Source organism: Carcharodon carcharias, chromosome 3, assembly GCF_017639515.1.
Source record: "Carcharodon carcharias isolate sCarCar2 chromosome 3, sCarCar2.pri, whole genome shotgun sequence".
Classification (NCBI taxonomy): Eukaryota; Metazoa; Chordata; class Chondrichthyes; order Lamniformes; family Lamnidae; genus Carcharodon; species Carcharodon carcharias.
In genome coordinates, this window is record NC_054469.1 from 127006892 (window position 1) to 127022455 (window position 15564).

At 42.2% G+C, this 15564-nt stretch overlaps 1 protein-coding gene across 1 annotated transcript in view; it reads right to left on the minus strand.

Moving 5' to 3' along the window:
• Positions 1-7647, minus strand: part of meox2a (mesenchyme homeobox 2a) — a 63960-nt gene extending 56313 nt beyond the window's left edge. Inside the window, exons 1-2 of the mRNA XM_041185174.1 lie at positions 6881-7647; positions 3029-3201 (exon numbers count right to left, since the gene is read on the minus strand). Coding sequence (XP_041041108.1) covers positions 3029-3201; positions 6881-7385 — 678 coding nt within the window. The 5' untranslated portion in view covers positions 7386-7647. The remainder of the gene's footprint in view (positions 1-3028; positions 3202-6880) is intronic.
• Positions 7648-15564: the final 7917 nt, after the last annotated feature.

The window sequence follows — 15564 nt, forward strand, 5'->3', positions numbered from 1 at the left end:
GGTCACTGTCAAGAAACATAGCGGGGTCTGAAACAAGATTTTGCGCAGTTTGGAGCCTGTTCTCTCCAGGGTGGAAATGGTGGCCAACTCTGCGTATCCAACCATGATGCGACAGCTGATGACTTATGTCTCAGCACAAACAGAAGCCACACAACATCTAAGTGTGAAAGTTCAGGCTGAAGTCATGCAAGTTCAGCTTGGCTGCCACAGAGATTCAGACCTCTGTCATCATAGCCACAGATACCAGTATTTAAAGGGCTTTGCTGTGTGGCACAGCAATATGATAATCATTGCTCGAGTTTCTGAGGCGCACCCCCCTTCCCCACCCAGGGAAGTGGCACAAGCCTGTTGTCCTCCCTCGGGTTGGCAGCATTCATCTTTCCACCACTGCCACTCTGCCAGTGCCTATGCTGTTGCCTGTCAGCCATTCAGCTCAGGTTGCTGACAACCCTTCCAAGGTGGTACTTTCTGAAACTGAGCCTTCTAGGTGCAGAATTGCTTGAAGTCATTCTTCAAGGCCACTATCCCCTACTGAAAATTAGCAGCTTCCACCAGCCATGCTGCATCCACTGGAGTAACGTTGCGAAGGAGACTAGGTCAGACAAATGTATGCAGAAGACAGGCACTAAGATGATGTACAAGGGTAAATGTGGCAGTGTTTGCCCAATAAATTTAGTTTGGAATGTTGTTTTGGAGTAGTTTTTATTTTAGGAATACGGTCAAGATGGTCAATAACAGAGAGAAGGTAAGGCATAAGACTCTTGGTGAATGGTGATTTGGGTTTTGTGCACCTATACCAGAGTCAGATCAGTCAATCACTTGGCCAGCCTGGTCAGAAAGAGACTGCTGCATTGTTCCAGTGAAGCCCAACGCAAACTGGAGGAACAGCATCTCATCTTCCGACTAGGCACTTTACAGCCTTCCGGACTGAATATTGAGGTCAACAACTTTAGATCTTGAACTCCCTCCTCCATCCCCACCCCCTTTCTGTTTCTTCCCCCTTCCTTTTGTTTTTTTCCAATAATTTATATAGATTTTTCTTTTCCCACCTATTTCCATTATTTTTTAAATCTATTATGCCCTGCTTGTCTTTCCACCCCACCCCCACTAGAGCTGTACCTTGAGTGCCCTACCATCCATTCTTAATTAGCACATTCGTTTAGATAATATCACCACCTTCAACACCTCTGTGTTCTTTTGTTCTTTTGTCTGTGATATCTTTTGATTATCTGCTCCGATCACTGCTTGCTTGTCCCTACAACCACACTACTCCACCCCGCCCACTTCTCCCCTCCCCACCACCTTAAACCAGCTTATATTTCACCCCTCTCCTTATATTCACGCAGTTCTGTGGAAGAGTCATGAGGACTCAAAACGTCAACTCTTTTCTTCTCCGCCAATTCTGCCAGACCTGCTGAGTTTTTCCAGGTCATTCTGTTTTTGTTTTAGAGACCATGTTGGTTGCCTTCTCCCTTCATCCTCCATCTTCTCTTGCTACTCTTCTGCTCCTCCTCCTCAGCTGGTTACCATACAACTGGTGGAAAGAGCTGTGCCCTCATTTGATGAGGTTATGCAGCATACAGCAGACATGGATAAATCTGGGCAGGTTCTCTGCTGAGGAATGCAGAGTGGTCCAGGCAGCAGAAGTATTGCTTAAGCACCCTAATGGTCTACTTGATCACATTTTGTGTAGCAACATGGTTTTCATTATATGGCTGCTGCCCATGTGTGTATTATTTCCAGAGGCTTGAGCCTGATGGCCCTTGTCACCCAGTAGCCACCCTTTGGTTTGTCCTGATAGTTCAAATGCAGCTGGTGCTGAGGACTGCCGCAGAATGAAGCCATGACTGCTGCCAGGGTACGGGGAAAGCCTGCATGAGTTGCTGCCTATGGCCATATGCCAGCTGGATGTTGAAGGAGTGGAATCCCTTTTGGCTGCGGTACATTGCAGAATTGGCATGGGGTGCCTGCAGAACAATGTGCGTGCGTTTCATGGCACCATGTGCCATGGAGAATCTTGCAATCCCAGTGAAGCAGCATGTTTGCTTCTCCTGTTTTTTTTGGGCAAGAGAGAATGAAATGTATTCAGCTCTCTTGGAATACAGGGCCTTAGTGACCTCCGTTAGGCAACAGTGGATGGCAAACTGGGAAATGTTGCTATTAACACTTACAACAGAATGGAAGCAACCCGGTGCATTAGACCTCGTGGCCAAGATTACCTTCATAGCTACTGACAATGCAGTGCTGACCCTACTCTGAGGCTTCAGTTGTGGCTGCAGCAAGTGGCAGGTTACAGTGATAACCTCCTTAGTGAATCAAAAACATCAGATACACTTTTGTTTGCTGATTTTCAGGTAGGGAAATTGGTCCTAAACACTATGGGAGGGTATGGCCTCCTGCTGAGAGCCCTTTTCTCTCCCTTTCCCCAACCGTCTCCCACCATCATACCTCTTTCAGCAACTTGTCCTGCTCTGTGTTGCTTCTGTTCATTCTCCCTGTGATGTAGTAAGCCAATAGGGTTGCAACCCACTGTGCCCAAATTTGTGCTCTGTGTGGAATGCTTGAAATCAGGACAAAGTCCTTCAGAACAGGCCATACTGCTCCCTGTCTACTTCAGCAACTTTAAACAACTCTGAAAACCACCTAACCCTCCCACAATCTCAGCAAGAGCCAGAAGAAATCAATCAGCAACTAACCTGAGAGTATTTGATGATACCTTTAAATAGCACTGGTGTGGGGATCCTTCCAGCTGCTGAACATGTGTTCAGCTGTATGAGGTTAAGAGAGGGTAGTTGTAGTGTTGAGTTCCAAAATTGCAGTGCTAGTATCAAATTATTGTTTCATACTGACTGATGTCACGATCTGCCTATTCTGTGTACTTCCAGTGCAAATCACGGACACCCTCACCAAAGTGGTATCTCGTGTGCACATCGTAGATACCATTTTGAAGGATAAACAGCTCCTATAGCACTGACAAAGAGGCGCTATGCATCCACGTTTTATGCCAATATATTTCATTTTATCCTACCTGTCTCTCAGTGAGATCCAGATTTACTGCTATCTCATATCTTCTCAGCCTGGTCAGGTAGTTGTGATGAGCAAATTCAGCTTCCAATTCCCGAATCTGTTCTTTGGTGAAGGCTGTTCTTTCCTTTCTGGGTTTGCTGTTCATCTCTCCCTTGTAGCTGCATTCTTGTGTCTCTATAACCAGGATCACAATAATTTCAGTTCAGATTTCTGATATTCATTAAACAGCTAAAATAAAGTGTACGTTTAATTGTAAGAAATAACTTGCATTTATATGGTACCTTTCACAATCTTAGGACATCTCAAGTGCTTTACAACTAATGAATCATTTTGAATCATATTCACTGTTGCAATTTGGGAAACACAGCAGCCACTTTGCGCATTGTAGTGTGCAACAATCAGCCAACCTTTAATGATCAGATCATCTATTTTTTAATTATGTTGTTTAAGGGAGAAATATTGCTCAGGACATCATGGAAAATTCTTCTGCCCTCCTCCAAAATAGTGCCAGAGGACCTTTTATATTCATGTGAGAGGACAGTGGGATCTCAATTTAATGTGTACCAATCATTGGTCTGCTACACTTTTGGAAGACATTTACTGAGCATTATACTGTAAAATTTCTAATAGGAGTTATAGGTATGTAATGCAATTTGTATACATTTTATTTGTGTACATTTAATGACAAATTTAATGAGAACACTTTATATTTGTATTGTCACAAGGCGTATGCATTATGTACGTACCTGATTGTGAATGATGACGATTTCCCTTTTTCAGCAAGCTTCTCAACAAACACAAAAATCATAATTTTTTTGGATATCAAAATATTAACAGCAGGGGTCTCCCTTCAGTTCACTGTAATTATTGTCATAAAATGGTTGACCCATCCATGGATTAATAAAATAATATTCCATAAATTAATAATCAAATACTATTTCTTTTGGGAAAAGGCCATATTTGTAGGATTAAGGAGGTTGCAAATCATTGTTTGAGCTGTTTTTATACTTAATGGCAATTCCAACTTCAACATGCTTAAAAATATATGGTTAAAATAAACCTTATCTGGTAAGTAAAGTCACATTATGGGAATTAAACATACACAAATCATGAGGGACTGAAGCTGAAATTGATATTTTCTCAACAACGTCAATGCATTTAAGTTAGTGGCATTATTGTTTTTTTCAGTTGTTTGTGGGAGCTACTCATCCCTTGTTCAGGGAGCATTTTGTCAACCACATTGCTGTGGATCTGGAGTCACATATAGGCCAGACTAGGTGAGGACAGCAGATTTCTTTCTGTCATTAGCAGACCAGATGGGTTTTTTTCAGCAATTGATTCATGGTCATCATTAAGCTTTTAATTCCAGATATTTGTATGCTTTATTTAAATTATGACATCTGTGATGGTGGGATTTAAACCTGGGTCTCCAGAGCATTACTGTGAATCACTGGATTACCAGACCAGTGACAATACCACTATGCCACCGCCTCCCCCTATTGATGAGTGAATATATTCCCTTAAAGACACAAATCATTCCTTACGCATGCTTATAATGCAGATTAAATATAGTTAGTTAACACAAATTGTAACCAAAGAGCTTTTTCTATTATCCGCCTTTGAAGCAATTTATGTTTGTTTTCAAAACATTGTATATATACTGTTAAAGGACCTCCCTCCTTCTCTCCCTCTCTCACATATATAAAAATTTATATCATAAAGGAACCAAAAAGTACTCCTTTGATTATTTTGCATTCCATTAACGTAACCGTTAATCAATTGATTGATTCGTAAATTTCTAAATTTTTGTTTCTAAATTACTACAAATAACTAAGAAAAGAAATCAGGATTACAAAACTGAATTTTAATACATTTAAAACAGCACTTGCTGGAAAGATAAATGATATATAAGATTTAAGATTATCTTTTATAATATTAAGTTCAATGCTATGCGTTTTGTAATCACAGGGGTTATATTAACTAAATGTTATTATTAGATTACATCGTATAAAAAGAGTTACCATACTTATATTTTTTAAAGTACATTTATTTACGTTAAAGAAAGCTAGTGAGGAGGAAATATCTCAGTTGAGAAATTTCCACATGGAACCCATATCTGGATTTCTTAAAAACTGACTTGTCTTTTGTATTATATGTCTGTTCCACACGACATTAATCTATTATTTGAATTTTCCAGTTCATGAAGATCTGATTTTATTTACTGCGTATGGCAATCGCTGAGTGATCTCCTGGAACGGGTTCTCCAGGGTGTGAAGCGGTTACCGTCACTAGAAGCAATTTCCAAGGGTGAAGAGTTTTCTGTGTGACTCGCTGAAGACATGCATCTTTGTTTACACCACGAAATGAATACAAATAATCCGAGGACCGAAATGGTGCTGGCAGCAGGTGTAAAAACAGTAACATGGAGTCTGGCCCTTTGCAGTTTAAACGTCCCGTCTTTGTAGTGAAACTGGAAAGGACTTTTATATTTCCTGCCTATGCTTTATTTTTGTAAGGTTTGGTGATGAATGTGTGAATCAGAGGAAATGCAGCCCATTAACCGACGATAGATTTATTGTTACAAAGTAAATTTTGGCATAAATCTTCGGAGAAAGATGATCGCTTTCATGAAGTGGAAACATTGTGCAGCGTATGTGCAATCTCCTATTATCGGTGTCTTTAAATTTAATTCGAAAGAATTATTTTTTTAAAAAACAGGGTTTTCATTTGATGTTACAGAATGCATAAGTTTTCTACTAGAATATAGAAAGCCTTTGCGTTATAGAACTTATAAAAAATATTTGCTTCAAGTAGGATAGAATGACCGTCTTTGCTCAAAACCAGACTCGAGTGCAATGTTGTACTATTATTTAATCGATGCTTGTTTTGGTTACCACGAGGTCACCTATTTAGTGGTATCGTTCATTAAATTAAACAATTACATTCATCCGGGCTCTTGAACAATCTATTGTTTTTACTACTCAGAAAAGTTAAAGATAGCAAAACCCACATAAAAATATTTTAAGGCTTCTGGAACCAGAATGTGCTCAAACACCACGGTTATCAAATTCAGTGTCATTGATGGAAAACGTTGGGATCTGTATGTAAAGTCAAAGCTGTTTGAGAAATTAACTTTGTTATTTAGGAACATAAATTCCCATGATTTCTTTCAGATTTAAAGTGTTAGTTGGTTCTGTCCTGGAGTTAAGCAACAAGCCGAAACACATTAGGATTTAAAATTTAAGTATGTGGAATGTGATTATATTGAATTTTGAATTATTAGTTTGCTTGTTCAGCAACAATTCAAATATTCTAGAAATCAACAAAACGACACATCACTGGAAACGACGATCGCAAGTCTTTAACTTTAAATTAAAAACTTTCGCCCCTCAATTTAGGTCGGCGGGTCGGTCAGATTAGAAGAGTCTGGCTGGTTGAAATGAGCTTCACACCGCTCTAGGTGTGACCTGGGGGCTGCTTAATGCTGGGTTTGTCTATGAACCATATTAAAGCACTGCTTTCTTTCAACAAATGTGTTCTAGGGGTGGGGAGAAAACCGACCAGCTCAAACCGAATCAGTTAAAGGCTGCGGAAAAATACAAATGCGTGCTTCTGGAGACGAGTGTAAACTGGTGGGAGCAACCGAATGAATCAGAACTAGACCAGGTTTGAACAATGTTACGCCAGTGACGGTAAACTGCAAACTGATTTTAAACAATTTAAGTACAATTTGGACCTGTAGAATGGAATAAAATATTCGCTTTATATCCTTTGAAAGAGGAATAGCTGATGCCTCTGCACTGTGCATTAGTAGCTGCGAATTTACTCTATGCCCCCACCCCGAGTCGCTTACCTGAGCCGTCACTTTTCCTCTTGGAATTCCTTTTCTCTGTCTCCACAGGAGTGACTGCTGGCCTCCCGTAATCTCCAGAAACACAGGACCCCGCGTTGGGGTTGTTGGGGGCCAAGCTCGGATTGCTGTCCACCAGGCTTGAAGGGTTCGAGCCCAGTTCTGGGGGTCCTGATTCCGACTGGATACAGAGTGTGTGCCTGGCCAGGGGAGGGGGCGAGGAAATCTGGGGGATGTGCCAGGTAGCCTGGGCAGCCGCTTGCTGTTGCTGCTGCTGTTGCTGCTGTGGATGGCCTCGGTGGTGATGATGTAGGTGATGATGATGACGCTGGGCTGTAAACATGTTTTCTTCATTAGGAAATCCAGTTATGATACAAGAAGAAGACAGGTCTGGAAAAGCCACATGGTCTGATCTTCCATGAAGAGCTAGTGGAGACTGAGAGAATTGGTGCAGGCTCTGGGCTGGGGCATGTGAGCTACGCAGGCAGCTAAATATTGTATGATCCATGGTAGCAGGGTTTCAGATTCCAAGAGGCTGGAATTATATCCAAAGCACCTTCGATTTCAAAGTAAACAGCTTCCAAAAAAGCAAGGGTCTTTAAAAGCGGTCTGGATCAATCGCTCTTTAACAGCCAGTGCTCTGTGAATAAACACACATACGCACACCAGCTAACCCTGATTCTCGGATGACAAGTGAAGCCAATCGCACGTTATCCCAGGGAGCTGCTTTAAGGGGAAAATCGTGGAAGATATATAAATAGTTTGTAATGTGAGAGGGGGGCTGGATCTAAGGCAAGGTCCCAACCACATGTGAAGCTACCTCCAAAAAAACATCAGCCCTATAAATCATGGCAATTAATGACCGGAAATTGGCAGGCACAGTGAAAGAGAAACAGCGTTTCTCAAAGTTAAGGGGAGGCTATATTCTTTTGTATTACTCGAGATATTGTTGATTTGCTACTGTCGATCTTAGAATTGTACATTTGCAATTAACGGGTGATGTGGAAGCGTGGGAGGGAGGTGGAGGGAGTGGGGGTGGGGGTGGCAAACTTTTCCCTAAAATTTCTTGGACCTTCGGGGTGTCAGATGTCCATAACTTGCCGTACCTTAGGAAGTGGGGGGGGGGGGGGGGGGCGGGGGAACCTGTGGCTGTCAATCAGTGCCGCGAGAGCCAGGGGAAAGTCTGTCTGCGGCTTTCCTACGAGAAGTCTTTAAGAAAAGCAGCAAGGAATGAGACAGCGAAAGAAAAAGATTGACCCTGTCATCGGAGTCCTTAAAGCAAACAGAAAAGCATATCTTCAGATGACAGAATAAATTCCTAACTGATGAAGTCATGAGAATGTAAACCAGTTGGTTTTTGAATTTTGGTACAGGGCACTTTTTAAAAACTGGGAGATTTCCCTGCCTCGACCCGCCTTCCTCAGTCGGTTGTCCCGTCCTCATTAATGATGTGTATTTTTTTTCATTTGAATGTTTTCATTTGCAAAAAATAAGAATATCATGAAAAGTTTTCTATTTAATTATCACTTTTCATTGCCCTTGAACACATTATTTTCGTTGGTCCCTGATTAATTCTCCTTTCCCGTGGAAAAATTTTCAAACAGGGAGGAATTAAAGAGGAAATTTAAAAAAAAGGATTACCCAACGAAACTGATTAGAATTACATTTAAACATGATTGCTTTGAATGAATCGTGCATTCCGCACTGCCTCCCAGCAGTCTTTCAAATACTACTTAGAAAATTCATCGTCAGAATTATTCTTAAAAACTTTGTCAGTGACATTAGTTAATTAAAATATTTAAACTACGATGGGAAATAAACCTGGAATAAATTAATACGACTGAATGCAACGCGTTTCCTGCGTAAATATATGGTCTGCCTTTATATTCTATATTCCCATCGAAGAACAGAATGTCCATGAAGTGGGAATTGTTAACTTAATCTTGCCTTGGAATCACATCGCTTTGTCCAAGTGGTTTCCACACTGTGGATAAATGCTTGAAATGTTTTCGTTCATTCGCGAAAATGAAGGTATTAATTGTTGTGAAGCTGCAAAAATAGGTATCTGAATTCTATAAATTATGCCAACCGCACTTTTATCGCACACTAATGAGTGACGGGTTCCAAAATACAGCAATTAAAAAGAGTAATAGCATCTCATTAGAAATGAATGAAGATAATAAAATCCACAATAAGAACACGTTCATTGTGTACACAAATATAATGTGATGTTCGCTGTCGGTCCAGTCTCCGTTAAGGTAATGGTGACATTGCCACATGAATCATATATTTCTACAAGTGTAGAGAGATGTTGAATGGATTGTGCAACTGGAATGGATCATATCGTAGTGAATGGTTTATCATCCACCGGGCTGATTCAGTGAGGGTTGAGATGCTCCGCTGAGTTTCAAGGATTTCTTTCTCCTCTCGACAGATGTGTGGAGGAATTTCCACTAACCCTATCCACCCCACGGTTTCACTCACATCAGTCCGACTCAGGGGCTCAATTAATATGGAATACAGAAACTCTGGAAAGTACCAAAGGACCGACTTCCAGATATCCGTCTCCTCTGAAAACATATCCATTGATAATTACAGCAGCATAAATGTACAGCAGATCATTAATCACTGAACATAATATTCAGTAACAATTATAGAATATATATATATAACTCATATATATATATACATAATACAATCAACTATAAAACAATTATTTTAAATGAAGCTGGCACTGCAGAATTCCCATTTTCCTACAGGTAACAGCACCACCATTTCAGAACTAAATATATTTTTCACATAGTGGAAGGGCAGGGTTTCCTCTTTTCCACTCCCGTCGCGGTTAAGAATTATAATCCTTTAAATAACGAAATTGAAACAATTTATAAACTGCTTTCCTGACACTTTGAGAATTTTATTGAACAAAATTAAGCCCTTCGAAATCCCCGCGACCCTCACCGTCAAATGGTTTAATCGGAGCTCAGGTGCCTCCATCCGTTGAAATGTTGCTACAGTGTTTCACTTTTATGCGGGTTAAATAGTGTCAAACATGCTGAACGATGGTTTTGTTCCCAACAGTCGGCTGCTTTAACACCAGGACTAAGACCCTCGCAGCGGGCGCTGGAATTTGGTTTAGCTCCACTTTGTGGGTGCGTTTTTTACCATCGTTTGGAGGTTGAATCGAAAACATTTCTGCCACTAATTTTCACTGCGATAATTTTCATCTAGTTTCCAAGCCATTCGCTGCCAAAGGAGCGAACCTTTTTTTCCCATGTGCGGGAGGGATGTTTTGACAGTGGGGCCAGGTTTCACTACTTTCCGAAGGGATCGCTTGTTACCTGGAACCAAGAGTTGTGGCGAAAGGGTGGCGGCGAGTAAAGGCCATTCAGTAACTGCAGGCTTCCTCTTCGAGCGCACGTTTGTTTTTATCGGTGTTACCTAATTTATTTAACCTGTCGGGGTGGCTGACCACTGGTAAGAAAATGAACCTAGTACAAAAGTGAAGCACCGCCAATGCTGAACATCAGAAATAAAGACAGAAAATGCTGCAAATACGCAGCAAGTCTTCCAGCATCTGGAGAGGGCATAAATCGAGCTAACCTTCCAGTTTGAATTCTGATGCAAGGTCATTGACGTGGAACGGTAACTCTGTTTCTCTCTCCATGCATTGCCGCCTGGCACGCTGAATGAGTATTTTCTGTCTTTTTTTATTTAACGAGCCTGCCTGCTATGAATTGTTTCCCTGACTCTCCATTTAGAAAGCTAAGTTCGAACAGGTACATGTTGGGAATCTCGCCGTAGCTTTCTGGATACCAGGCGACCAGCAAACGTTATTCCTAAATTTCCAAGGCCAGATCACTGTTTTATTCTTTTTCTACTCTTATTCTATGATCTGCGAGCTTGCCAATATGATTTTTTAAAATGAAAAATACCCTGAAATAATTCATGGTAGCATTCTTCCAGCTAGATTAAAAGCTTGTTTACCTTAACTTCAATATAAAAAATGGAAAAAAGGAAAGCCAAGCAATTGTACATTTAGTCTGATTGCGAGCTGATCGCTACCATCAGGTTTCAGAGATTAACAAAGGGATCTGGCAACAAACGCAGTGAAACATAATGATCTGGGTCCTGGAAGATGGCACAACTCAAGTAACGTGAAACAGATGATGCTAGAGCCTTTTAACACTTTCTCACGAACAACCAGGAGATTTTATATATTCCTCATCTACCAACTTGTCTGAGAACAGAGACAACTAGGGCTAGAGAGTCTGAAAGGCAGGCAGAGCTGGAGCCTGGGTCATCTGATGGGTAAACAAATAGTCAACCGAGTTACTGAACTTCCACATCGCCGGTTTATTGAATTTAAAATATTTTCAAGGGGTTCAGTGAGAGGGTTCGTCGGGGGCGGAAAACAGAAATCTCCCAATTTTCAATAGATTACCAAACATAACCAGTTAAACGAGACATACAGTGGACAGACAATTATCAGACTAATTAAAGCGAGCGGTTGAAAGCGTGACTCAGCAAGCCAGTCGGAATCTGTGGCTGGAACGAAAGAGTTAATGTAATGGGTTATGATGAGGGGCCCGCACCTGAAACACTAACTCATCCATTCTATTCAAAAATGCCAGCTGCTCAGTGTATCCAACATTTCCTCTGGAAGATACATGTTAAACTGTGATTACTAAAGATGTAATACGTTCTATAGACTTTTCCCTTATTCTTCTTGGCATGTGTGTTGCTGGCTAGGCCATTATTTGTTGCCTATCTAAGTGCCCTTGATAAGGTGGTAGTGAGCTGCCTTCTTGAACCACTGCAGTCCATGCAGTGTAGGTATGCCCACAGTGCTGTTAGGAAGGGACTTCCAAGATTTGATCCCGTGACAGTGAAGGAACGGCGATATAGTTACCAGTCAGGATGGTGTGTGGCCTGGAGGGGAACTTGCAGCTGGTGGTATTCCCATACAACTGCTGCCCTTGTCCTTCTAGGTGGTAGAGGTCACAGATTTGCAAAGTGCTGTTGAAGAAGCCTTGGTGAATTGCTGCTGTGCATCAGTGGTGGAGGGAGTGAATGTTTAAGGTGGTGATTGGGGTGTTGATCATGCAGGCTACTTTTCTTGAATGGGCTGAGCTTCTTGAGTGTCGCTGGTGCTGCACTCATGCAGGTGAGTGGAGAGAATTACATCACACTCCTGACTTGTACCTTGTAGATGGCAGCCAGGCTTTTTGAAGTCAGGAGGTGAGTTACTCACCACAGAATTCCTAGCCTCTGACTTGTTCTTATGTCATAGAGTTATAGAGCCATTATGGCACAGAATGAAGCCAATTGACCCATTGAGTCCATGCTCTCTGTAAAGCAATATAGCCAGTCCCACTCCCTCATTCTATACCCATAACCTTTGAAGTTTATTTTCCTCAAGTGCCCATCCAATATCCTTTTGAAATCACTCATTATATCTGCTTCTACTATCCTCATAGGCAACGAGTTCCAGGTCATTACCATTCATTGTGTAAAAATGTTTTTCCTCAGAGCCCCCCACATCTCTTGCTCAAAACCTTAAATCTCTGCCCCCTAGTCTTTGTACCATCAACTAATGAGAACAGCTTTACTTTGTTTACTTTATCTAAACCTGTCCTAATCTTACACATCTCTATCAAATCTCCCCTCAATCTCCTTTGTTCCAAGGAGAACAATCTCAACTTTTCCAATCCAACCTTGGAGCTAAAATCCTACATTGCTTGAACCATTCAAATAATCTCTTCTGCATCCTCTCAATGACATTCTTCCTGGAGTGTGGTGACCACAGTATTATAGCCACAGTATTTATATGGCTGGTCCAATTACGTTTCTGGTCGAAAGTGACAACCCTCCTCCCCAGGATGTAAATGGTAATGCTGTTGAATGTCGCTCGCTGGAGGTAGTGATTGTCGGGTACAGATGTTAACAGCCCAAGCCTGAATGCTGTCCACGTCTCTCCCATCACAAGCAATAATCCAGGACAGGAGTGCAGCGGGGCAGAAATCCCACTATTGCTCAAATTCAGGCCAATTAAAATAGTTTAGAAGCTTGTTAAGAGCTTTTAAGAGTCTGAAGATCTGATTTTTAAAGGGCCAGGCAGAAATGGACCAAATGAAGGCAGGCAATATAGAATGGGGAGCCAGTTATGGCTAGCTCAGGGAATTGCCTCGGCCCAGTAAGTGGGTCAGTGAGGAAAAGGGGGGCTGGGCAATCGGTAAAGAGGTACTGTTGGCAGGGAGAGACAGGTGGCAGGGAGAGTGGGCAGTCAGTGTGGGATTTGAACAGGGTTGGCACCCCCATGGCATCACTTTGTTAGAAGAGCAGGTGGCAATGCTGCCAAGGATAACTGGACAGTCAGCTGTCCAGGAGGAAGACTTCAGCTGGCAAGGGGTACAACTGTTAGGTTTTGGGCCCCATGATGATGAAGGGCAACGCCTTTCAGAGGGAAAATAACATGCTAGGCTCCAGGAGGGCACGGGAGATGGGACAGTGGAAAAAAGGCAAAACAAAAAGGTAATGCATGCCAAACCTCATCACTGAAGGTGGAGCTACCTGGAGATGACCAAGAACTAGTGCTACAGGAGACTGTGACTCTCCAGGCAGATGGTTAGACATCTGTGACCATGTTGCTGAAGATCATTGTTATATTCATAGAGATCAACAACATTTAAAAAGAAATTTGAGCTTTCAGTTAATAGCTGAAAGAATGACACATTACAATTTCACATTTTAAAACTTTCACTATAACAAATGACTAAAAGCACCAACCTCTAAACACTATTTTCTATTTGTAGGCAACTCACACTTTAAACTACAGAGAGAAGCACTTCCCTTTTATACTCTCACAATCTCCACAGAATTACAATCCTTTCAGCAGTCCATAATTGCTCCCAGCATCCAGTGGGCTCTCCATCCCCTTTTCACCAAGTAGTAACTTCGAGTGACTGTCTCCAGGTGCTTTCCTCAACTTTTGGAGAGAGAGAGCTCCTTAAATCTACCATCAACAGTACAGCCTGTTCTGATGATTTTTCTTCCCCCATGGCTGCACCAGGACCTTAATCCTTAGGTGGCTGCAGGGGTCTATCAAGCCCTACATGTCCCACCCCCCTCTACCAGCTTATATTTCACACCATTTCTCTATTTCCTTAGTTCTGATGAAGGGTCATATGGACTCGAAACATCAACTGTATTCCTCTCCACAGATGCTGTCAGACCTGCTGAGTTTTTCCAGCCTTTTCCCCCTATTGATCACACAGAACAGCTGTCTAGTTCTGATATTCATTGATTTATAAGGAAGCCTGTAATGTGATCTCAAAAATGGCTTCCTCTGCCCTCTTCCCCATGGCAACATTAGCTTTGTATCCAGGTAGAAATGCTAATTAGCTATCCTTGATCTCTACTTCCTTTCATATTAGAAGTAAATAGACAGATTATAGCACGCTGTTTGCAACTGTTACCTTCAACACCTTTCTGAGGCTTTGGGCAACTCAGGGTCTGCTCATTGCAAACTCAAGAAACTGCTGCTATTGCATCTAAGCATAAAAACCTTGCACCTTCTTTTCAGTAAAGCAATCTAAGCTTCGATCACTAAGAATTAAATCACCCAGACTTACTGTCAGGCAAACGGCAGAACAGGTTACATGTCTGCTAGAAGGCCACCAGGTTTCACTGGGTGGTCTCCCCATGTGGCAAAGGGTCTTCCAATGCAGGAAATATGCCCAGAAAGGTGGAAAGAAACCCTTAATTGGCAACTTAAGTAGCCCAATTGGGCCCTTGGAGGGTAACTGATCTGCGACCTTTCCTGCCGCTGGCATTGGCATGGTGGTGGAAAGACAATGGTCATGCCCCTGGATTCCTTCCCATGCTATTTTTCCAGTCTTCCTATCTCCCAGCCTGATCACAAAGAACCTGGAAAATTCCACCTAACATGTGCAAAGTATGATATGTTCACTGAAATCTTACAATTGCTGCAACACAAACTCACATCTCAGAGCAGGGTAAGGATCACATTGCTAGTAGTTTACAATAGGATGTGGCAGCATCTTCTGATACTCTTTACAAATTTCACAATTCTCACTCTCTCTTCGATTAGTTTTGTATACTCTGCATCAACTGTACTCAGATGTTTTAGTGGGATTCTTAACCTTTGCAAGTCTGGTGAACAAACCGTTCGTGTAACTTTCAGATAACTTGGGCTGGATTTAATCCAGCCAGATCCACTTCATCATAGAAGAGCCCCTCTCCCGGCAAATGCAAAACCTCCTCCAATTAAGTTGGTTGGCAGAACAGACTGAAGCAGAACTCTTGGCTGCCGCCAGTAGGATGTCAATTACGCTCATTAATGGGCCAATTGACACCCATTACCCTTGAGCTCACAGTGATTTGGTGGTGGGTCAGGGATTAAACGGGGCCCATGTGGCTTTCCTACATCCTTAGAAGGCCACCCAGCAAACTGCGGGGTCTGTCAGCGGCATCCCGGGGAGGTCCCATGCTACCTGGCACTCTGAGCCCAATCGAGGCACCTGGCATTGGGCAGTGGGTTGGCTGCTGAGAGTTAACCCCCTGAACTTGCCTCCAATTCCCCTGGACCCTCGTCCTGCAATCTCACAATCTCCATCCCTCCCTCACTCACCTGTAGCCTTGGGCCCCACAATAACCCTGCAACTTTG